Below are 24,362 nucleotides of genomic sequence, written 5' to 3'. Positions count from 1 at the left end.
CCCCGTCACCCAGTCAGCATCACCCTGTATCACCCAGTCACGTCACCCCCGTCACCCAGTCATGTCACCCGTGTCGCCCAGTCACATCACCCCATGTCACCCAGTCACGTCATCCGTCGCCCAGTCATGTCACCCCTGTCACCCCGTCTCGTCACCCTGTCACCCAGTCACATCACCCCGTCGCCCAGTCAACATCACCCTGTATCACCCAGTCACGTCACCCATGTCACCCATTCAGCATCACCCTGTATCACCCAGTCACGTCACCCTGTGTCACCCAGTCACGTCACCCTGTGTCACCCAGTCATGTCACCCCATCACCCAGTTACGTCACCCCTGTCGCCCAGTCACATCACCCTGTATCACCCAGTCACGTCACCCTGTCACCCAGTCATGTCACCCTATCACCCAGTCACGTCACCCCCGTCGCCCAGTCACGTCACTCTGTATCACCCAGTCACATCACCCTGTGTCACCCAGTCATGTCACCCCATCACCCAGACACATCACCCCTGTCACCCAGTCACGTCACCCGTGTCACCCAGTCAGCATCACCCTGTATCACCCAGTCATGTCACCCTATCACCCAGTCACGCCACCCTGTGTCACCCAGTCATGTCACCCCATCACCCAGTCACGTCACCCCTGTCGCCCAGTCACATCACCCTGTATCACCCAGTCACGTCACCCGTGTCACCCAGTCAGCATCACCCTGTATCACCCAGTCATGTCACCCTATCACCCAGTCACGCCACCCTGTGTCACCCAGTCATGTCACCCCATCACCCAGACACATCACCCCTGTCACCCAGTCACATCACCCTGTGTCACCCAGTCATGTCACCCCATCACCCAGTCACGTCACCCGTGTCACCCAGTCAGCATCACCCTGTATCACCCAGTCATGTCACCCTATCACCCAGTCACATCACCCTGTATCACCCAGTCACGTCACCCTGTGTCACCTAGTCATGTCACCCTGTATTGCCCAGTCACATCACCCTGTATCACCCAGTCACGTCACCCTGTATCACCCAGTCACATCACCCTGTATCACCCAGTCACGTCACCCTGTATCACCCAGTCACGTCACCCGAGTCGCCCAGTCACATCACCCTGTATCGCCCAGTCACGTCACCCGTGTCACCCAGTCAGCATCACCCTGTATCACCCAGTCATGTCACCCTATCACCCAGTCACGCCACCCTGTGTCACCCAGTCATGTCACCCCATCACCCAGTCACGTCACCCCTGTCGCCCAGTCACATCACCCTGTATCGCCCAGTCACGTCACCCTGTGTCACCCAGTCACGTCACCCTGTGTCACCCAGTCACGTCACCCGTGTCGCCCAGTCGGGGTGCTGTCCACGGCCCCTGCCTCATTCTGAGGGACATCGCGGTGGGCGGGGTGGATGCCGTGGCTGCCTGGAGGAGGCTGGCGTCCCTGCTGCCCTCGCTCACTTTCCTCTTTGCATGAACCTCACAAAGCCCGCTGGGTGGCCTCAGGGTGCTGGCTGTGCTCGTGAGGAAGCCTGCATGCCCATGGGTGGGGCCAGGGCCTCCTTTCTCCCGGGTGCTCCCGGCCCCTCGCTGAGGTCCAAGGCCTCCGGGGGCACAGAAAGGGGCTCCATGGCCTCGGGGCCTCGGGACCGCAGATGGACAGGCAGCACGCAGCCCCTGCAGCCCAAGTGTGGCCTCGCACACTGGCCCCGGCCTGTTCGGGCTCTCAGGCTGCTAAGAGAGCAATTTTCCCAGAATCCCCAGGGCGGCTCCCCCAAGCAGCCTCCACCTTACCCCCTGCCCAGCACCCCCCCATCTCCAAGTCCCCCTGGGGCCTAGGAGCTTGTGGGCTGCCCCCGAGCTGGGAACATGAGGCTTGGGGTCTGTGGAGGGGCTGCCCGAGCCTGGGGGGGCGCCCTGACCTGGTGAGGAGCCCCCCCCGCCCGGGAGCGACGGGAGGTCAGGCTCTGTGCTTGCTGCCAACACCGGTCACCTCCTTTGCAGGGCCTTGGAACCCCCTGTCCAGCAAGGGGGCTCCAGGAGACACCGGAGTGTCCACTCTGACACTCCCACCGCAGGGCTCCCCAGTCCCCTGCCAGCCCGGGCAGTGGCTGTGCCCAGTGGACCCTTCATCCTCCTCTATTGGGTGCAGGTTACAGCCAAGAGCCAGGACCCCCCTCAACGACCAAGAGAGGCCATCCGGGACGCTCTCGTGGGCACCCTGCGTGGCAGAACCTACCCTCTGGCTGTCTGAGATGCCCACGGCCCCCAGTGGACACGGGGGACCTGTCCACACCCCCCCGGGGCAGGCAGACCACGGACTCCCCTGTACCCTGTACGGGCTCGGTGGGCCTGGGCTGCCGTCCTGGCGCTCTGGCAGGGTGAGGGTCAGCCAGGTAGGGGGTCTTTAGCAGGTGCAGGTGCTCCATGGCGAGTGTCCCCAGCAGGAGGAATCCAGGGGAGCCCGGCCCCTGGCCAGCCCACTGCAAGCAGGCCCTTGGAGGACAGCCACCAGGCACTGGCTGACCACACTGCCCTGCGGGCCTGCCAGCCCTGACCGCCCAACGCCTCTCCCGACTCCGTATCTCCCTGGGAGCACCCCCTCCTTGCTCTGACAGCGCCCAGGAACCGGGGCTCCCCTCTCCCCAGCAGCAGTGGGAGACGCAGCAGGGGACTCCCGAGGGGGCCTGTCCCTGCCCCAACTACCTCTGTCCCACTCCCTCATTGTCCGTCAAGGCTGGCTCACACTCGCAGCCCCTCCCCAACGTTCCCTCGGCCCAGCCCTCCTGGACCCCACAGCCTGGGTGGTGGCCCACCCTCCTGACGGCCACCGGGAGCAGGGGACAAGCCACACTGCACAGTGAGTGCCCAGCTCACGTGACGCTGCACACAACCCCACGGCACCCTCTGCCCACGTGGGTGAGGGCTGCCCCAGGGACAGTCAAGTGCTCATCAAGGTGCAGCCCATGTGTCCCACCCTGTTGTGGGCTGTCCCTGGGGGCCGGCGGCTGGCCTCTGAGAGGGGGGCACTCTCTAAGGACCACATGCAGCCCGTCTGTCCTGTGGCCCTGGGAGGTGCTGGCAGCTGTGGGCCGGGCAGCCACATCTCTGAGTGCCCTGGAGCAGGGTCCCCTCCCAAAGGCCCTCTCCTGGCCTGGAGACCCGGGCAGCCCGGCCCCACCTGGTCTGACCAGAGGCCCATTGAGTCCTGTCCCCTCCACTGTCCCCAGACGGAAAAGAGAAGTGTGGGAGGGGCCGGGTTGTGGCCCAAGTCACCAAGACAGGTGGTGGCAGGAGGGCCCAGGGCTGCCGGCCCAGGCTCTGCTGGACAGTGGAAGGCAGACCGAGCCTCAGGGCCAGCAGCAGGGAACCGACGGACAGGGTGCCGGGCAGTGCAGGGCTGGGGAGGGAGGGGAGGCGGAGGAGGCTGGTGTCCCAGGTGCCCAGGGGATGGCCCCAGAGGGCCAGGCCGGGACGGCAGCCCCTGGCTGCAGGGTGGACACAGGGAGCGAGGCGGTGTGAGCGGGGTGGGTGGCTGAGCCCCCGCCCAGAGGACCTTGTGAGCAGGCCCCGGCCAGCCTTGCCCTGGCCACCAGGCGAGAGAAAGGAAGAGGCCCCAGTCAGTCCCCGAAGCTGAACATCTCAGCTTCCTTCTCCTTCCAGAAGGCAAAGCTCCGGTCGATGTAGCCGCAGATGTCCTCGCTGCTGAAGCTGCCCCACCGCGAGCCGGAGCCCAGCCACCGAGCTGCCGGCTCGGGGCCGGGCGCCGGCGGCCGCGGCCCCAGCGGAGTCAGGCCCGACTTGCGGCCCGGCTCCGAGTCCCAGGCGGGACCCCGGCCGGAGCCGAAGAAGCGGGCTTTGATGTCCTCGAAGCCATCGGTCCAGGCACGGCGGCCGGCAGCCACCTCATCGGTCACGGCCTTGTGGAAGGCTCGCACCGCCTCCCAGCCGTGGGCGCCCAGGTGCTCGAAGACCTCGAAGCAGAGCAGGTGGCGCATCTTGCGCTCCTCGGCTGGCAGGTCGCACTCCAGGAGCTGGAAGTAGCCCAGCATGAAGAGGTCCAGCGACAGGCTGCCGTAGGGCACGGGCGCCCCGTCCACGTGGGGCAGGAACTGCTCGGGGGACAGGGGCCCGCGGGGCTGCCGGCTCAGCCGCCGCAGCTGCCGCGCCGGCACGTGCGCCATGATGGCCTTCCAGGTGCCCAGCAGGTGGGCGATGATGCTCCTCTGCTGCCACAGGTGGCTGAGCCGGGGCTCGCGGGGGCCCCCGGCTGCGCGGCGGGCCTCCAGGGTCCTGCAGGCCGCGGCCTTGAGGGCCGGCGTGTCGGCCGACCTCTTCCAGTGGCTCAGGAAGAGCGTGACAATGCGCTCCTTGCGCAGGCTGGCCAGGTCCGGGCTGGAGGCCGCGCCCGCCTCTGACACCGCCTCCTCGCAGCTGATGCCCGAGTCGCTGGCCTCCTCCGCGTCGGCCGGCCCGCCCTGGGGCTGGGGCTGGGGAGGAGCCGCCCAGCAGCCTCGGGGGCACTGCCCAGGCACGGCTCCCGGCTCACAGGGGCCTGGGGCTGAGGCGCAGGGCGGGCCGGGCGCCGACTCGAAGTTGCCGCGCAGCGTGTGCACGGAGACGCCCCACTCCTGGATCTCGCGCTGGGCCTCGCTTCGAGGGGCGCCGGCCGGGGCCTCCCTAGGCGGGGGCTGCGGGGGCTGCGGGGGCTGGGGGCCTGGCGTCTCCTCGGCCTGCACCAGCCCGTTCACGCCCTTCAGCAGCAGGGACAGGCTACGCACCAGGCGGCCGGTGTGATTGCACCAGAAGGGCAGGGGCTGCCCGCCGGGCGCCGCCTCCGCGGGGCCCTGGAGCACGCCGGCCAGGGCCGGGGCCTCCTCGCCCTCGGCGCCGGGCGCCCGGGGCAGGAAGCGGCTGTTGACGGTGATGCTGACCAGGGGCTCGGGCAGCAGGGCCTGCAGCTCGGCCGCCAGCCGGCCCAGCTGGCTCTCGTACTCCTGGCAGCGGCGCCGCAGCTGCAGGTCCGTGATCTGTTTCTCCAGGTGCAGCAGGTCGTCCTCGGTCAGCAGCTCCCCGAAGGGGCCCAGGATGGCCTGGTGGGTCTGCGAGTAGCGCCACGCCGCCTGCTGCGCGGGGCCCGGGCCCCCACCGCCGTCCTGGGTGCGGAAGGGGCGGGGTCACACGCAGGACAGGGCAAGTTTGTGCTGGACACCAGCTGGCCGGCTTTGCCCTCTTGGAAGTGGGGCGGGGAGGGGGGCTCTGCTCTGCCCTCCTCCCCACATCAGCTCAGGCTCCATCCTCAGCGCCCTCCCAGCCCCTTCCCGCCCACTCCCGGCAGGCTGGGCAGCCCCAGACACTCGCGCTCCCTGTCCCCCTTCCCCTGCCCCCAGCAGCACCGGCTGAGCTGTGACGGAGCCAATACCCCCAACCCCTTCAGCCTGCCTGCCTGTTTACTTCCCCAGGTGCTGGGCATCTCTGCAGGTCCTTGGGCCCTGCCCACCCCGCCTTGCCCAGCCCTCAGCCCCTGGGGCTCCCAGCCCCTCTGGCCGGGCCAGGCTGCAGGCGTTAGCCCCTGTGAGCAGGTGACAAGCAGGCCTGTGCCTCTTAGTGAACTCTGACTGCGCGTGGCTGGAGCCATGGCGCTGGACAGGACAGCTCCAGAGAGGGCTGTGGGACACACGGCTAGGGCTCCAGGGTCACAGGCGGGGGCCACCGCCCTCCGCAGCCAGAGGGGGCTGCCGGGATCCAAGCTGACACAGCCCAGCTCTGCTCGGGTGCTCGCTGCTGCCAGCTTCCACTGCCACCTCACCCCGCCTAAGCCCCCTGCTCAGCCCGCCTAAGCCCCCTGCTCACCCCACCTGGATCACCTGCTCAGCCCCACCTTGGGACACCAGCTCAGCCCACCAAGCCACCAGCTCAGCCCACCTTGGGACACCTGCTCAGCCCCGCCTTGGGACACCAGCTCAGCCCACCAAGCCACCTGCTCAGCCCGCCTCGGGACACCAGCTCAGTTCCACCTTGGGACACCAGCTCAGCCCACCAAGCCACCAGCTCAGCCCACCTTGGGACACCAGCTCACCCCCACCTGGGACACTAGCTCAGCCCACCTAAGCCACCAGCTCAGCCCCACCTCGGGACACCAGCTCAGTTCCACCTTGGGACACCAGCTCAGCCCACCTAAGCCACCAGCTCACCCCCACCTCGGGACACCAGCTCAGCCCACCTAAGCCACCAGCTCACCCCCACCTCGGGACACCAGCTCAGCCCACCTAAGCCACCAGCTCACCCCCACCTGGGACACCAGCTCACCCCCACCTCGGGACACCCGCTGGCCTGAGCCCCTCCCTCATTTCTTCTGCCTCCAGCTCAGGGTCTCGGGCACAGAGGGCACCAGCCCTCCCGCACACACCTGGGTGCACCTGCCACCTGTCTTCCTGCTGCAGAGTGCCAGGCGAGAACAGCACCTGGTCCTGGTGGGCAGCTATGTGAACTCCATAGGTGGGAGGACAGTGGGACTGGGACCCTGGCCCCTGAAGCTCAGGACCCCGGACCACATCTAGCCTCCTCGTGTGGCACAAGACAGAGCTGAGCCCTAGAGGGGCAGGGAGCGTGCGCTTGGGGTACAGGTCTGGGCTGGGCACCCCCCCACTTCCACCTGCTGGGACACGGTCTCTGCCGCCTGCCCTGCCCCCAGCCTCATGCTGCCCCTCTCTGCAGGCCCCACCTGGGCCTGGGGCTCCGGGTCGGCGCCCAGGCGTGCCTGCAGCTTCCGCACCATCACCTGCCGCTTCCACTCGGGGATGGGCTGGCCGTGCTCGTCCTGCGTGGGCACCAATCCGTCGAGGTCGCCAGAGGGCAGCTCGTCTAGCTGCAGCCCGGCCAGGCCTTCGGGGACGTCCCTTGCTGCCATCTCTGGCCCCTGTGCAGAAAGGGGTCAGGTCACAGGGGCCCCGAGGGGAGGGCAGACCCACCGGGTGGGGGTGGGGGTGTGGCCCAGGGAGTCGGGGAGCAGGGGCAGTGGACCCCTCCTGCAGTGGCTGCTTCTTTGCGGTCACAATGGCTTCCAGGGGGCACGGCCGTCTCCGGTCCGGGGGTGGTCTGGGCAGCCAGACTCTGGGATGATGGACGAGGACCTGCGTTTCCTGTGGTGGGCGACAGCTGTGGCCGCCCCACTTTCCCGCCCCTCAGAACTCTGGGCGCCAGCAGGGGCCAGCGGCACTATCCAGGCTGCGGGCCTGGGGCCACGTCCAAGGACACGACACGGGACGGGCTGGCTGGACGTGGTGGAGGCGGGGACGCACCGTGGAGGTGGCCGGGGCACTGGTGGTGACCCTCGGCAGGGCTTCGCAGGTTGTCTGCTCCCTCAGTGGGGGCTGGGCCGGCCAGGTTGGGCTGAGAGAGGCAGCTGCAGAGAGGAAGGGGGATGGAGTTGTGGGGCTTCCACTGAGGCCGAGGTCACAGGGCTGGAGGCCTCTGGCATGGAAGCAGCCCTCCTGCCAGTGTGCAGGGCTTGTAGCCCAAGACCCAACCAGCCCTGCCCAGCCTGTCATCCTGGGCCTTCCTCCTGGGGGACATCATGAGTCCACGCCAGGCCCCTTCATCCACCCCACAGACCCTCCTTGGCCCCCTGCAGACTGGAAGGAGCTGGGAGGGCAGGGGCAGCCCAGGCAACCCCACACGGTCACCTCCTCACTGCCTCCCGTGCCCCTGCACACAAGACACACACACACCCGTGCCCCAACCCTGAGCCAGAAACACAAAGACACACACACATGCACACAATATCACATGGCCACACATGTGCACACATAGCCCTGCAGAAACAGATACACATTCATATATACACAGCCCCACATGGACACTCCCACAAGGGCCCCGCAGGTGCAGCAGGCCCCATGGACTCACGGCTGGGGCTCCTGACACCTGAGCTCCCTCTTCCTTCCTCCTCCAGGGAGTGCCTGGCAGCGGACAGCGGAGGTGGTGGGAATGGCGGGGGCGGGGGCGCCATGAGCAGGGGCACCTGCTGGGGGTGGGCGGCCTGGTCAGCAGGAGGGCTCCGTCCAGCTCTGCCAGACAGGGGTGAGGCAGGCGGGCGAGCCAGGGAGCTGTGTGGCTCAGGCAGGGCTGGGGGACTGGCGAGGGTAGCCCAGCCCCGCGGTCCCCTCGGCTCCCCGCATGTCTGGAGCACCTGTTTGAGGGCAGACCCACCACCTCCAGCAGGAGACCCCTCCCGCGGCCAGGTCTGGCTTGTGCTCCTCTCTGTGGCCCTATGAGGACACGTGCATGTGCACCCACACGTGTGTCCCCCACCGTCCGACTCGTGCTGACCTCGTCCTGGGGTGGTTCGGGGAGAGCGGGGAGGAGGGGGGTGGGCTGGGAGGGGTCCCTGGGTGCCCAGCGGAGCCTGCTCCTGGCCTGAGACCCAGCCACCTCCTGGCAGGGGGCTGTCAGGGCTCTCTGCCCCCCTCGCCCCCCCGGGAGGACAGCGGTGCAGCCAGGACACAGAAAGCAGCCTCGGCACACCCGGAGGCCTTCTCAGCCCATCTGTGAGAGCCGTGTGGGCGGCACCTGCCACTCACTGTCCAGGACTGTCACCTAGAAGTAGGGACCACCAAGAGGCACCACGCCCTGCCTCTGCCCTCCACGCCTGGCCGGGGCCACCTGCCCTGTCCTCAGACCCTGACCGCTGGACAGCCACAGAGAGCCCTTCACTTGAGCCCTGCTCAGCCTGCACACCGGGGTCTGACCCAGGGGGTCTGCAGCTCTTGTCTGGGCCAGGCCGTGGAGCCAACCGAGGTGAGCAGGCGCCTGCCCGCCTCCACCTGGTTCTGAGCTGGTTCTGACCCGAGACTCGGAGGCTGGTTTGGCCCTGTCTTGGGTGCACACTTGGGCTCCTGGCCGTGCCCCCGACACCCGTGTCTCGCAGCACAGCCACAGGCTGCCGTGTCCCCTCAGGCACACCCACCTGCCCACCAGGGCAGCAGAGCCGGAAGAGGCCGCCGGCATCTCCCACGGATGCTCATGGGCCCCCCGAGGGCTGCAGGGCCCCAGCTGGACTCTGCGTGTGTGGCCAGGACCCACGCTGCGGCTCAGCCTAGCACTCTGCTGCTCAACCCTTGCTGAGCCGGAGCCCGGACCAGTCTCCCGCCGGGGTGAGCCCTGGGCCTCCCCGGCCTCCCTCTCCCACCTCCCAGCACGGAGCACATACAGCCCCTCCGCCGGATGCTGGCCGGGATCCTCTGCCCACCGGGGTACAGGTTGGGGAGCACAGCCTGAAACCGTCTGCCGCCCCACACACCTCACTCCTGGAATCTGCGCCGACAGCCCAGCAGCCCTGGCACGCGCAGGTTGGGAGCCAGTGCGGGGCTCAGAGCTCGGGAGCTGGGAGGGCGGGCGGGGGCTGTCGAGGGGGCCGCCCCCAGCAGGAGGTACCACATGAATATTTAAAGGCCCCAGTGTCAGGTGGCCAGGCGGGCTGGGCAGCTGTGGATTCCCTTACCACCTGCCTTAAGTCTCCATGGGGTAGGGCTAGGGCCAGGGGAGTGGGCCCTGGGTGGGGAGACGCCGAGATCCCTGGGCCTCATGGGAAGAAAGAACACCCGGAGGAACCCCCTCCCCACCCCACCCCACCCCAGCTCCCTGGGCGCAGCTGGGCAGACCAAGGCCCAGAGAAAGCGAGGGCCCCCCGAGGCCCCCAGCTGGGCTGCCGCAGGGCTGGAGTCAGACACCGAGAGGCCGCAGCCCATGGCTCCGTGGGCTCCGTGCGTGGATGTGCCTGCCAGTCTCTCCCCTCCGTCCCAGGACAACAAGCCCTGGCGGCCTTCACGGCCATTCTCAGGGCTCTGTGCAGGGAGCCGCCCGGCAGGACGGTGCCCACGATGGGCACAGGACGCGTGCTCCCTGCCGTGCCCCCCAGGCCAGCAGCGGGCAGGCTGGCCGAGGAGCAGGATGGAGCTGAACCCCAGAACAGATGGGCACGGCTGGAGAAGCTGGACACGAGGCCACGGGGCAGCCCCTCACCCTCAGGACACAGCTGGGGGCCTGGTGGGCCCTCCACCCTCCCCAAGTGGGATGTGGGGCCACCCCTCTCCTGTGGCCCCGGGGAGAGGCAGGAGGTTGGGGGGGGGCTCCCTGGAGCACCTGCAGGCTGCCCCGCTGAGTCCCTGGGGCCTCGCCAGCGAGTGGCCGGGAAAACGAGGGATTGCGCGCTCACCGGGCCTGGCCGAGGCGGGACGCCCTCGCCCCTGTCGTCAGCCCTGGCTCTGTGAGGGCCTCTGAGTGACAGGGAGCAGAGTCGGCTACGCTGTTTCCCAACCCCCACATGAGGCGCGTCCACGTGGTCGGGAGCAGCAGGTGCCAGGGTCTCGTCCCTGCGTCCTACCAGCTGCCCGCGCGCTGCCCCAAGCCCGGCATGGACAGGGCCCTGAGGGTGGCCGCTGCCCCTGTGCTCCTGGGGAGATCTGAGCAGCACTGCCGGTCCCATGCATTATACATGGAGGGCAGCCGTGGGCAGCCGGGCTACAGGGCTGTAATGCACCCGGCCGAGAAAATCATGACCCAGAGACGAGAGCCGGACACCCAGCGCGCGGCTGAGATTCCGTGACTGGCCCAGCAGCCCGGCTCCACGCTGCCCAGGGAGTCCTTGGCTCTCTCAGGCCTCCGTTTCCCCGTCTGTAAAATGAGGGGGTCCGAGGGCCCAGCCGGGGCAGGCACCTCGCTCACTCTCAAAGCAAAAGTTCTGCAGCCCCACTCTACAGACAAGAAGACCGAGGCTGAGAGGCATGTGCTGGGGCAGAGCCAGCTCTGACCCCGGTGGGCACGGGCTCAGAGGTGAGGGTGGGGATGAGCAGGTCGGCCCGGGGCCTGGGAGGTGCTGGGGACTCGACGTTCACGTGTGGGGACTACACGGTGGCACAGCTGCAGCCCAGTGCCTGGTGCCTGGCAGCCCAGCAGCCCAGGTCAGTGAGGCCCAGCCCCTCCCCGGCAGAGCGAGGCCTGGCTTTGCTGAGCCCCAAGTGCTGGCTCCCAGCTGGGCCACGAGACAGATACGTGGAGGGCAATCCCGCAGGCGCCGATGGTCCAGCCTCAGTCCCCCAGCCGCCTCTCCCGACACCTACGCGTCCTCGAGGAGGGGGCACAGACCCGGGCTGGGTGTCAGCGGACAATGACGGATTCCAAGGCCGACGTGAGTAGAGGCCAGCGCCGGCGACCTCTGCGTATCACGTTTCCATCAATACTGCATCAGGCGGCTCACCTACCTGCCCGGCCCGCAGCTGCCGGCCTGCCCCCTCGCTGAGCAGAGGCGGCCGAACCCGAGGCAGGTGGCCTGTGGGGACAGCCCGGGCAGTAGGGGAGGCTGGCACCCCTGCCGTCACTCGCACTTGCTGAGGGAGAGGCAAATGTGGCTGCAGGTGTTGACCTGCGTGCCTAGAGGCTCCAGTGAGCCCCAAGGCTGAGGGTCCGGTGGCAGGAGCTGAAGGGGCACCCCAATGCGGGCAGGAAGGGGCTGCGGTGGGAGAGGAGGGCACACCCGACGTGACTTGTCCCCACCTCAGGGGAGGTGGCCCTGACCCCATGAAAGCCAGGATGGAGAGACCCCAGGTGCCCAGGGACCCAGCTGTCGGCTGCCGACATGCCGAGGTCTGAGTGGGTGACTGTGACCCCACCTGGACACAAAGCCTCGGCCACAGGCGGGACAGGGCCAGGGGTCTGGTAGCAGGTGCTGGTTGGGTGAGGCCGCTGGCAGACTGGCTGGCTGCCCACCTCCTAGTCTGAGCTGCCATCCCCGGGCAGGGGGACAAACAGGCACCCAGAAAAGGCCCCACAGCAGACCCAGGAGGCCAGCGTGAGGGCAGGGCGCTGGGCCCTTCGCAAGCTCGTGGTTGTGAGCCTGTGGTCTGCACCGAAAGCCGGCCGAGTGCCACCAACTTCTCGAGCCCACGGCGGGGCGGCCTTCCCCTGCGCAGTGGCCGGTGGGGCCTGGGTTCCTGCTCCGGTGAGAGGCTCGCTTCTGAGGCTCCTGCGCCAGCACGGCCCAGGGCCCCCCGTGCCGCCCCAAACCGCAGCAGGCCTGGTGTGGGTTTCAGCTGGCGGCCCTCAAGGGAAGAGGGGGTGCAGCAGCCCCTCGGGGACAGCCAGGGCTGGAGGCCAGGGTGCCCTCAGCTGAGGCCGGGCCCAGCAGTGGGGCAGGCAGCGACCCCAGGGCTCCTTCTTGAAAGGAGTGTGGCCAGCGCTGTGGCAAGTGGGGACGGACATCCCGGTGGTGCCCCAGGGCTCGGACAGCGAGGGCACGGCCTCCACCACACCACCAGCCACCCGGTCCTGGCCATCGCCTGCTCCGCCCACCACCAGGCGCCCGGCCCTCCGCCCGTGCTCTGCTCTGCCAACCCTTCACCAAGCACGCGAGGAGCCCGGTCGTGCGCAGGGCTGGCACAGGCAGGAGAGATCGCGTCCTTACGGATGGGGGTGGTGGGTGGGCGCGAGGAAGCGCGAGTCCGGGAGTCACGTGATGAGCTGCCCCACCCCACCCCACCCCCACTGCACCAGGCTGCCCGCTGCTGAGGCCACCTCGGCTGGGGCCTGGGCCCTGGAGCTGTGGTTTCTGGGGCCCAGTGATGGGCGTGACCTGGTCAAGTTCCAGCCACAGCCAGACCCTGGCATAGCCTGGCCACAGCCTCTGTCACGGCCCTGTCACGGCCCCATCGTGACCCTGTCACAGCCCCCACAACCCCTGCCATAGACTCCACCACAGCCTGGCCTCAGCGCCTGCCGGCAGCTGGTGGCGCTGGCTCCCTCTATCCTGCCCCGGCCCCTGTTCGTGGCGTCACGTGGGGCTCGGTGTGGGCCCAGGCCTTCCTCCCGCCCTCCGGGACAGATGGGACCCTTACCGGCCGGGCCATCTCCCGCAGGAACTGGGCACACTCGCGGTGTCCGTGGTACTCGGCCAGGTCCGCCGCTGTGTAGCCGTCCTCATCCCGCAGGGAGGGGTCCACGCGGTGGGAGACCAGGGTCTGGCAGCACTGTGGGAGGAGACACCGTGGGAGACAGGCTGAGGCTCGGGGCTGCACAGCCACACCCACAGCCACGCTGCGCAGGGTCCTGCCTGCCCCACCTGCTCCCGCCCAGAGGCTGGCTCTCCCGTGAGGGCCCAGCGCCCGTCCACCCTCACCACCGAGGCTTTCAGTGCGAGCGGCTGCCATTCTCACAGCCACTCTCAGAGCTGTGTGTCCCTCAGTGCAGCCCTGGGCTGGGGAGCCCCGCCCCCGACCACGCCCAGGACTCCAGGCCCTCCTCTCCCCACCCAGGCCCTGGCCTGGAGGCGAGGAGGCATGGACTGTGGGGTCCTCACTCTGCCCCAGGCCCAGGCAGCTCCCTGAGGCTTCCGCAGCTCTCTTTCCCTCCCTCCGTCACTCCCTCTTGCTCTGCCTTTCAAATGAATTTTTTAAAAAACTTTAAAAAACAAGCAACTCTGTATGACCCAAATTTCCCAAATTTTAATCCTAATTCATGGCATAACCTAAAAACCAAAATCCAACCAGGATGGAATAAGAAAGGGACATTATAGGCCAAGTTTACTTAAGAATAATAGACCAGGACCAGTGCTGTGGCGTAACGGGTAAAGACGCCGCCTGCAGTGCCGGCATCCCATATAGGCGCCGGTTCTCGTCCCGGTTGCTCCTCTTCCATCCAGCTCTCTGCTGTGGCCTGGGAAAGCAGTAGAAGATGGCCCAAGTCCTTGGGCTCCTGCACCCACATGGGAGACCTGGAAGAAGCTCCTGGCTCCTGGCTTTGGATCAGCACAGCTCCGGCTATTGCGGCCACCTGGGGTGTGAACCAGCAGATGGAAGACCTCTCTCTCTGTCTCTCTCTCTGCCTCTGATTCTCTGTAACTCTGCCTTTCAAATAAATAAATAAATCTTTAAAAAAAAAAAAAGAATAAATAGACCAAAATCCTCAACAAAACATTAGCAAGTTAAGTTGAGCTACACAGAAGGAGCGCTAACTACGCCGCGACCAAGTGGGATTTACCCCCGGAGTGCCAGGCGGCTTACCAGGTAAGAAGTAATGGGGTGAATGTAGCGATTCTACTGGGTTCAGCGGGGCCAGCACGAGCCGTAGGGGTCAAGCTGCCACCTGCCGCTGGGGGGGAGCACCCGAACACCCCCGAATGCTCAGGGGACGCAGTTGGGACGCCTGGTCTCCACAGGGAGGAGCGCCAGCCTGAGTGACAGAAGCGTCATGAGGTCGGGGACTGCGGACCCCACTCCCGCGAGGGAGCAGGAGGTGGACGGGAAGCAGTGCGGCTGGGAGGGTCGGGTGCGTGGTGGGGACAGAACTCCAGCTCTGTGAGGAGGGCAGGTTCTGGGGATCAGCTGCGGCATGACCGCACCCGGCACCCCCAAAACTGCACGCAGAGAACAGTGACAGCAGCAAACGTAGGGGACCTTTTAGTATAACCAAAAATTGTAAAAGCCAAAATCAATGTAATTCATACCACTCCAAGACAAAGACTGATACAGCGAAATATAAAACACACTGAGCCCCTCTGGGGCTGCTAGGCACCGAGCCATTCTTGTTTTAAACGTTTATCTATCTGAGAGGCAGAGACATCCAGAGGTCTCCTGTCTGCTGGCTCACTCCCAGATGCCTGCACTGGCCAGGCTGGGTGAGGCTGAGGCCAGGAGCGGCGGACTCAACCTGCTTCTCCCACGTGGGTGGCAGGGACCCAGACACTGGAGCCACCCCTGCTGCCTCTCAGGGCGTATGTTAGCAGGGAGCTGGAATGGAGGTGGTGTCAGGGCTGAACCCAGCACCCCGACGTGGGAGGTGGAGCCGGGGCTGAACCCGGCACCCCGACGTGGGAGGTGGAGCCGGGGCTGAACCCGGCACCCCGACGTGGGAGGTGGAGCCGGGGCTGAACCCGGCACCCCGACGTGGGAGGTGGAGTCGGGGCTGAACCCGGCACCCTGACATGAGATGCCAAGTGCTCCCCCTTGTTTCTAAAATGGGGGAGGACCTGTCCCAGCCAAGAGGAGTCCAAGGAGGCGTGGCAGCTGAATGCCGTGTGGGCTCTGGGACAGAGAGGGGTGGTGGTGAAGGGCCTCTGAACAAGTGGCCTCAGCTGGTAACACTATCAGCTGTGGATCAGTACCCGCACAATTCCCTGAGCCATTAAGGAGAGGAGGGATGGGTGTGGGCCACTGGGAACTTCTCAACTTCTCTACAAGCCCCAAACCACTGAAAACGGTTCCTTTTTTTCTTTAAATAAAAAGTAATGTTATCTCACCTTTTTGAAAGGCAGAGTGACGGCGGGGTGGGGGTGGGGGGGTGGATTTTCCACCTGCTGGTTCATTCCCCAAACGCCTGCAAAAACCAGCGCTGGGCCGAGCCAAAGCCAGGAGTCGGGAGCTCCGTCCGGGCGGTCGGCAGAGGCCAAGCACGGAGCCACCACCTGCTGCTTCCCAGGGGCAGCAGCAGGGAGCTGGGTCAGCAGCGTGGGCCCGGGCCGGAACGGGCGCTCTGGTAGGGACGCGGGGTCCCAGGCTGAGGCTCGGGGCTGCACAGCCACAGCTCGGCGTGGGTTCCACGGTTTTCTGCACCCAAATGAACTCACCTTCCAAACCCGCATCCCATCACCTCCCCAAGTCCCTCACGCTCGGGGCACGAGAACGTGGCTCCCTGCTCCCTCCCGGGGCAGCTTCCGGGTTCCACGGAGCATTTAAGAGGAAGAAGCCCTGGCTCGGAGGCGCCGTGGGTTTATCTTCCCACGAGGGAGGGGCGAGCCAGAGCACTCGGCTTTTCTATGAAACGCTCGGCTCCTACAGAACATTTCACTTGAAAACAGATCTTGCTGCTTCAATGAACACGTGTGAGAACCCTGCCCCCGCCCCCACTCAGGAGGCCCAGCTGGGTCCCCCAAGAGGCTGCCTGGAGCCACAGAGCACTGGGCTCAGAGCCCTTCCTGCCGCCAGCTGCCCGTGGGGCCGCTCTTCCCGCCCTGGGCATCTACTCCCAGACTCTTTGTCACTTCGCAGGACAGGGGCAGGGGACAGAGCTGGAGGGGCCGAGCTGGGGCTGTGAGCTGTGCAGGGCTGAGGGGTGAGGGCGGCTCAGCCTGAGGGTGGGCAGTCAGGGAAAGACCACCCCCACCCCGGCGCTACTGTGGCTGGGATCCCAGCCCCCATCACCTGCTCTGTGCATGGTCCTTCCAGCTCCGACCACTGAGACACGCCCACCTGCCCGGGATACCTCGGGTTGTGGCTGGGAGCTGCTCCCAGACGTCTGCCCCGGGCATGGGACACCCTTGGCCCCTCCAGTCACAAGGTGGGGGGAGGCCTTGGAGTCGGGTGGGGGCCGGCTGTGAGCGTCCTGCCCGTGCTAGGTCCCTGGGTGCTCTCTCCTTGAGACTGCGCCAGGGGAGCTCCCAGACTGGTGTGGATGGGAGCAGAGGGGCTGACATTGTACCCCAGCCGCGCAAGGCTGAGCCCGCAGCCCAGGTGCCACAAGCCCGGGCCCCAAGCAGGCAGCAGAGGGAGGGGACTCTGCACGGGGGGAGCGTGGAGTTTGGATCCTGCCACTTGGCCTTGGGCACAGGGCTCAGTGCCTCTGAGCCCCGGCGTACCATGTGTCAAAGGGGAGCGGCAGCCGCCGGGCCCGGGGCTGCTGTGGGGGTCTGAAGGCGCGTTGACAGGTGCCTGCCCTACCTCCATGTGCCCGTTCTCTGCAGCGTCGTGGAGGGGGGTCCCGCCCCAGGAGTCTCTCAGGATGGGGGCGCCCATCAGCAGGAGCCGGTCCAGGATGGGCGTGTGGCCGCCGCGAGCCGCGAAGTGCAGGGCCGTGGCCCCCTCGTTGTCCCGTGCCATCAGCCCGACGTCGGTGAACGTGACCTGGGGAAGCAGGTGCCAGAGGCTGGACACAGGGTGCTGGCTCCGGGGAGGTGGGGCCAGAGGGAGGGGAGCCCAGTGCGGAGGTGAGCGTGGCCTTCGGGCAGGGCAGGGCCGGCTCACATGTCCCCTGGGCATGCCCCTCTAGCCCCAGGGCAGCGTGTCACCCATGGCCAGCACGGGTGACACGAGCAGCAATGATTTGGAGACCCCATGGTCCCCGGTCTCAAACCCAGGGTCATGTCCCACGGACAAACGCCGCCCCTGGCTCCTGAGGACAGTAGGGCAGCTGGGGGCCCTGAACTGGGCTCCAGCAAGGGCGTTTTGTGGGAGAAGGGCTGTGGGCCAGGAGCTGGGGACCCCAACAAGTGCCAGGCCAGCCCCCAACTCCCGTCAGCCCTCAGGTCCTACCCCGCAGCACCCGGCTTCTCGGGGTGTCGGAACCAACACCCACACCCGGCCTTCTACAGGCCAACTCTCTGGCTCACGTGCGGTGACAGCCATTGGCCGAGCTCTGCCAAGGAGATACGGGCGCTGCTGGATCGATCCTGCCTCCCTGATGGAGGGGTGGATGGGTGTGTGGCCGTGGCATCTCCCCACACGGGGCAGGCCGTGGGCATGGTGAGTGTCGCGAGCATTAATGACTGACCCCATACGCTAACGTGCTTGCGAGGGCCAGGATGGCGGCCTGGGCGTGAGGTCCTCCCCAGGCAGCCCTGCCCTTTTCTGGCCCCGACCCCTCTCCCCAGGACAGGTCACTCAAGCCTCGGCGGAGGCCCCTGCTCCCTGCCAGCACCTCGACCCCCAGGGCTGCTGCTGTGTCCCCTGCACAGCCCGTAGCTCGAGTCTGTCCACGGGGCCAGTGATGGCAGCAAGGGGACCAGGCACTGGAGGACTGAGTGGGGGCAGGGCCTGCACAGGTGGGGTGCTGGGGGGCTGCAGGTGCTGCCAGGGAGGCCGGCAGCCCCGCCGGACAGCATCCTGGGGCCGGGGCAAGCTTTGCTCTTCCTGCGTTGGCTCATCCATCCAGTGAACACCTCCTGAGCCCGACTGTGGGCCCGGCACTGGGAGTGCAGCAGGTGGACAAGGCCCCTGTCCTCACAGAGCTCCTGGGACTACACTGCGGGGTGGACAGAGACAGCCGCCCAGGCAGAGTCAGGCGCTGGCTTTGTGGAGGACGCCTGGGAGCTGGGCGGACATGCAAAGGCCCTGAGGCAGCAGTGAGCTGAGGAAGAGCTGGCTTTATGGGTGGAGGGGACTCAGGAGAGGAGCCCCATGTGTCGTGGGGGGTCTCAGTGGAAATGGAGCCCCTCTGGGATGACAGGGTGACTCAGAGCCCTCCACAGCAGCTTCCGTGGAAGGCACCCTCAGGCAAGGGGAGCCCTGTCCTCCCTGGCTCCTCCACCCCCAGGCCCCCGGCCAGACTCTTCCGCCTTTGTGTGAGCTGTGCTTCCTTCTGGAAACTTTGAGGCCCCCCCACTTGTCCCGCCCCCTCGCCCGAGCGGCCCTCCCCTACTCCTATCTCCACGGGTCTCTCTGAGGGGCTCCTGGAGCTCCCTAGACCCTGCTTTCCCGTGGTGGAGGTAGGAGCCCCCCCACCCCAGCCACCTTGTGCCCTGGGGTCTCAGGGTGGGGACTGGTCCAGGGATCTGAACATGTGACCAAATGGCATGGGCCAGGCACTGCCTGTGTGGGCACAGGTGACAGCAGTGACCCTGAGAGAGCCCAGGAGACTGCCCAGGGGCAAGGGGACCTAAGATAGCTTGGAGAGGGGGCTGGCATGGCCCCCAGCCCTGCAAGCTCTCGAGTTGGAGCGGAGGCTGGAGGCACAGAGCAGGTGTCCGTGCTGGGGGCCCCGGCCTGGCACATCAGATGCCCTGTGTGCCCCAAGTTCACCCAGGCTCTGTTTGCTGCAGGGCTGACTTCCCGGCATCCCCCTCCCCGACCCTGGCTCCCCCTTACCAGCCAGACGACGAGCGAGTAGTGGCCGCGGGCGGCTGCGGCGTGCAGGGCGCTCATGCCGTCGAGAGCTCGCAGGTGCACGTCGGCGCCGCAGTCCTTCACCAGGAACTGGGCCAGGTGCAGGTGACCCTCCTGGCAGGCCAGGTAGAGTGGGGAGGCACCAGTGCGCGTGCGCCGGTTCACGCTGCTGCAGGGGAGGCAGGGCGCGGAGTGACTGGCCAGGGGCTGGTGGAGCCAGGGTCCCGATGGAGGGGGCTGGGGTGGCCTGGCCACCTGGCCCATGGATTAGTGCCCCACCTCCCTCCTCCATAGCCAGCGAAGTGCACATGCTGTGCACCACCCAAGGGCACCGGCAACAGGGGTTGGGGGTGTCCTGGCCGCTGGACTCCAGCTGTGCCCATCCCCCATCAAGCTGGCCCTCACCAGCAGGGGGCACTCTGCAGGGCTGGTGAGCACAGTGGGGCCTGCAGGCTTCCCCCAGCCCCAGGGCATGGAGAGCAGGCAGAGCTCGGCCCCCCTGCGGCTGTCAGCCCCAGGTGTGTCCTTGGTCCCCAGCGGCCAGTCACTGGTCCCTTGCCCAAGGCTGACCCTGGCTCCCCTCTCCTTATGGACTGGATCGCCCATGTTCCTTCAGCTGCTGCCCAGGCTTTCGGGTCCCCTCCCTGAGCCGGGTCCTCGCGTGGTCCCGCACGCCTGTCTCTTCTCCCTCCTTTCCTGGGTCTGGGTTACTAACATCAGCCAAGAGGGTCACAGTTTCAGGCTGGTGCGGACTTGTCAGTCGTCCCCAGAGGCACAGAACTGACACCAACTCTCAGTGAATGTTCCGTGGCTGGAGTGTCCCCACCACAGGAGAGCAGCTGTGCTGGACCAGGGCTGGGTCACAGTGCCACACAGAGGGCAGGAGCCACAGGGCCGCCGAGCTCGGCTCTCCAGGCTCCCACGTGCTGCACACCCAGCCTCACCCCGGCCCAGCCCCTGTTCCCCGGGGGCCCTTGAGCCTGGACGCCTCTCCTGAGCCCCCAGAGCTCACTCGCCACTCCTGTCACATGAATCCCAGTGACCTGGAGCTGCCCCACCCCCAGCAGAGCACGTGGGCCACTCATCCTGGACAGCCACAGGCCTCAGCCAGCAGAGGGGAAACAGAGGCACAGAGCTGCAGGATTTTCCCCACTCCCCAGCACCCCCACCGTAGTTCCTGCCAGAACCTGTGCCTGCTCTCCTTGGCTCCCAGCGAGGGCACAAAGGAGCCGGTGGTCAGCGCCTGGCCTGTCGGGCTCTGGGTGTCCACTCCAGGAACGCACCCTAAGGGGCAGCACACGCACATCGGTGCCTTTCACGAAGGGAGGGTGCAGCTTCCACCCGACCGTGCCGGGGAGCCGTGGCCGGAGCCAAGGTTGGGATAAGCAGCTGCCAGTGCAGCAGCCAGCAGGCCGGGGGCCCTGGAGCACACACACTGTCCCAGCTGCTGCGGTCAGGGCCAGGTAGGCTGTGGGCCAGGGCCAGGGTCTTCCCTCAGGGTGTGTGCGTGAGCTGCTCCGTGACTGGCTAGGCTGGGGGGCGAGGTGGACACCCTGGGGAAGAGCTGCAGAAGCGAGTCCCAAAGGCCTTTTGGGTCCAGAATGGGGAGACCAGGCACAGGAACCCTGTCCCACACAAATGTGGGGACGTCAGGTGACTAGACTTCCAAACGGGGTGCTCCCTCAAAGAGAGGTGGCACAGGCCAGCGCCGCGGCTCACTAGGCTAATCCTCTGCCTGCGGCGCTGGCACTCTGGGTTCTGGTCCCGGTTGGGGCACCAGTTCTGTCCCAGTTGCTCCTCTTCCAGTCCAGCTCCCTGCTGTGGCCCGGGAGGGCAGTGGAGGATGGGCCCTGCACCCGCATGGGAGACCAGGAGGAAGTACCTGGCTCCTGGCTTCGGATAGGTGTAGCTCCGGCCGTGGCGGCCATTTAGGGGGTGAACCAACAGAAGGAAGACCTTTCTCTCTGTCTCTCTCTCTCACTGTCTAATTCTGCCCGTCAAAAAAAAAAAAAAAAAGGCCGGCGCCGTGGTTTAACAGGCTAATCCTCCGCCTTGCGGCACCAGCACACCGGATTCTGTCCCGGTTGCCCCTCTTCCAGGCCAGCTCTCTGCTGTGGCCCGGGAGTGCAGTGGAGGATGGCCCAAGTGCTTGGGCCCTGCACCCGCAAAGGAGACCAGGAGAAGCACCTGGCTCCTACCTTCGGATCAGCGCGATGTGCTGGCCACAGTGCGCAGACCGCGGCGGCCATTGGAGGGTGAACCAACGGCAAAAAGGAAGACCTTTCTCTCTGTCTCTCTCTCACTATCCACTCTGCCTGTCAAAAAAAAAAAAAAAAAAAAAAAAAAAAAAAGAGAGAGAGAGAGAGGAAGCGTGGCCAGAGGCAGGGGCTCCTGGGGGGTGTGGAGGCTCCTCTCTGAGCCGGGACACAGCCTGGGCACCCACAGTGCACTGCAGTATGGAAGTGGTCCTTGCTGCAGTGGGCTGGGCCTTCGTGCAGGACAAGGACCAAGGACCAGGACAGGCGAGGGGTCCTACTGCCCTTGGCTCGACCAGCCTGTCCAACCCCGGCTCCCTTCCTGGCACGACCAACTCCTAGGTGACAAGGCCAGTTCCCAGCCCCAGGGGTTCCCAGTTCAGGTGACGAGGCAGTGTGAGGAGGGAATCAGGGCTGGCCGGGGTGGCCTTTGTGCCCTCAAGCCCCCTGAACCACCTCTGCTCCCCTCGGCCGAGGGCAGGTGTCCACAGTGCCACCGGCAGGCCCGTAGTCCCCGCAGTCTGCAGCCCCGAGATGCCCTAGGGGCTGGGAGTTGCCCTTAGCACCCAGAGTGCCCCAGCCATTCCCACTGCCCCACCGAGGCCCCTTGCACGTGCCACGTGTCCTGCTGGACCCGGCCGAGACTCCCCTGCTCTGCTCCTGCCCACCCTGAGGCTTCAGACTGACTTTATGGTCTCTGCATGCTTGCCCCCGGGTCCTCCTTGGTGGAGGCGCTCAGTGGTCAGCTGGCCGCCGGGGCACCACCCCCACCAACCCGGGTCCTCCTTGGTGTAGGCGCTCAGTGGTCAGCTGGCCGCCGGGGCACCACCCCCACCAACCCGGGTCCTCCTTGGTGTAGGCGCTCAGTGGTCAGCTGGCCGCCGGGGCACCACCCCCACCAACCCTGGTCCTCCTTGGTGTAGGCGCTCAGTGGCCAGCTGGCCGCCGGGGCACCACCCCCACCAAGGAGGGTCTCTGGGCTCTCACCTGCTGTGGGCGGCCGTCAGGAGCTTCAGGCAGGTCAGGTTCCCACTGACAGCAGCGTGGTGCAGAGGCAAGGCCCCCTCTCGTGTCTCCAGGGTGGCCGAGTGGCCCTCGTGCAGCAGCCACTCCACCAGCGTGGGGTGTGCAAAGCGGGCGGCCAGGTGCAGTGGGGAGACGCCTGAGGCATCCTGGTCCTACTGAGGCACCGGCAGAGCATGAGCTGGGGGCAGACCCCAGCCCGCCTGTGCTGGTGGCCTGGGGCTGGCCGGGGCGCAGGTCCTGCTGCTGGACAGAGCAGGGCAGCCTGCTCGAGGTGAGGCAGCGCCGACTCCAGTCCAGTCTTGGGAGTCCCACACCCGGAATCCTGCCCATCCCTGCCCCCATGGCCCTGCCCACTCTGCTCGTGGTCGGTCAGAAAGCCCCCCTTGCCCACACGGTCCCTACACTCCCGCCTCCAGGCCTCTGTCCCTCCCTCTCCGCCACGGGTCCCTGAGGCCCGGGAGCATCTCCAAGTGGGTGCTGAATGTCCAGGAGACCTGGGCATCCCCCCAAAGGCCCCATGATCCCAAACGAATCCAGAAACAGGCGCAGGTCCCGCCACTGCCTTGGGGTCATGGCAGGAGCTGGGGGTCTGACCCCAGCGTGGGTGCCCTAGGCCTGCCTGAGACGGGCTCAGCATCCTCCCGGGATGGCAGCCAGAGCGACCCACAGCGCCACGGTCCTTTGCCTGCTTGAGGGGGACTGGGCAGGGGGAGGGGGGAGCCCTGGTGGAAACGCCCTGGACAGGATAGTCCCTGAGCCCTGAGTGCCTCCTCCTCACTGCCCCCACAGCCTGGCAGGCCTCCCCAGCCCGACCTCACCAAGCACTCTCAGTTGTGCGGAGGGGTGGGAAGTGCCTGGGGGGCGTCTCTGTACTCAGCTGCGGCAGAGGGGGAGATGGGAGGTGGTCTTCCCTCCCAAGGGTTTTGCAATGTTTGGGAGGATGGGGAGGGGCGGGGGGTGGACACCGCCCACCAAGTCCCTGAGAGAAACAGGACCCAGGGCGACGGGCGTCCGGCCTCCTGGCCCACCCTTTTCTCGCTCCACCCCTGTGGGTTAGAGAGCAGCTGCCAGGCTGTCCCCTCCACTCACCTGCAGGCCGCAGCCCCCATCACGGACGAGCCAGCACAGCTCGGCCAGGCTGCCTGTGGCAGCGGCGTCGTGCACCGGCGTGGCCCCGTTGTGGGCCCGCTGGTCGCCGGGCAGCTTGGCCTGCTGCACCAGGAACTTGACGCAGTCTAGGTGGCCAGTCCGAGCGGCGTGGTGCACCAGGCCGGCCCCCAGGGTGTCTGTGATGCCCGGGCCCAGGGCACCAGCCTCCAGCAGCCGTTCCAAGGTGGCCACGTCCCCATCCTGGGCAGCCTCCAGCGCCCGCTGCTCCTCCATGCTCCGGCCAGGCTCTCGGCGGCAGCTCATGGCCAGGCCCGGCAGGCTTCCTGTTTCAGGCGTGGACGCAGCTGCTGGCTCTGGTTACCCGATAAGCAGGCACAGGCAGATGGGAGGCGGCAGCAGGAGGGGCCAGGCCCTGGGGACCGGCCCTTGCAGCCTTGCCCAAGCTATTGCTGGCGCCCACGGGCCAGGTGCCCAGAGCTGGGGGGTGGGAGGCGTCGGAGGGGAAGGGTCTGCACCAGGTTGGCCAGAAGAGGGAGGCGCGCCCCGCGGCCCAGATGTGCAGTGGCTGGGACCTGCCTCTCACTCCCACTGCAGAGTGGGAGTAGAGGGGGCGCCATCAGGTGTCTCGGCATGGAGGGACTTCCAGCAGGGCGACGCAGAGGCGTCCACAACCCCCTTCCTTCCAGAAAGCACAGCCCCCGGAGCGCCCCCCTGGCAGCTCTCACAGGCTCCCTCCAGGTCTCAAGGGAGGCAGACTCACCACAGTGCCCCTCCTTGGTGACATCATCACCAAGAGAACCGAGGGCCCCTGAATCTACGCTGGGATCCTGGTTGTCAGCCCTCGTCCCTGCAGGCTCCCAAGACCCTCCCGGGACGCGGGAGCCTCTGTGGGGCCTGTGATGGGGACAGGCAGGCCTCTGGGGGGAATGGGAGTCCCACGGCTCGGCCTCATCCCAGCCTCTGCCCCCAGTGGCCGAGTCTTTGCGGCTGCAGCCAAAGGCCCAGGTGAGCCCTGATTCCAGACTGTTCTCTTCAAGGGTCTGGGCGGGCCAAGGTGCTTTGCTGGGGAAGCCAGGGCCGCACAGCCTCTTCCAGCGCCAAGAGGCTG

At 66.8% G+C, this 24,362-nt stretch overlaps 1 protein-coding gene across 1 annotated transcript; it reads right to left on the bottom strand.

Moving 5' to 3' along the window:
• Positions 1 to 3,620: 3,620 nt before the first annotated feature.
• Positions 3,621 to 23,527, bottom strand: ESPNL (espin like). The gene is made up of 9 exons (XM_062202656.1): positions 23,234 to 23,527; positions 22,106 to 22,296; positions 18,846 to 19,032; positions 16,704 to 16,886; positions 12,888 to 13,019; positions 7,906 to 8,020; positions 7,302 to 7,405; positions 6,725 to 6,919; positions 3,621 to 5,156 (listed from the first exon to the last, which is right to left on the bottom strand). Exons 1-9 carry the CDS (start codon positions 23,525 to 23,527, stop codon positions 3,621 to 3,623), a joined length of 2,937 nt encoding a protein of 978 aa, XP_062058640.1.
• Between the last annotated feature and the right edge of the window lie 835 nt (positions 23,528 to 24,362).

This window comes from Lepus europaeus, chromosome 1 (genome assembly GCF_033115175.1).
Source record: "Lepus europaeus isolate LE1 chromosome 1, mLepTim1.pri, whole genome shotgun sequence".
Lineage (NCBI taxonomy): Eukaryota > Metazoa > Chordata > Mammalia > Lagomorpha > Leporidae > Lepus > Lepus europaeus.
The sequence above is the reverse complement of the archived record's forward strand: the minus strand, read 5'-3'. Positions and strand labels throughout refer to the sequence as shown.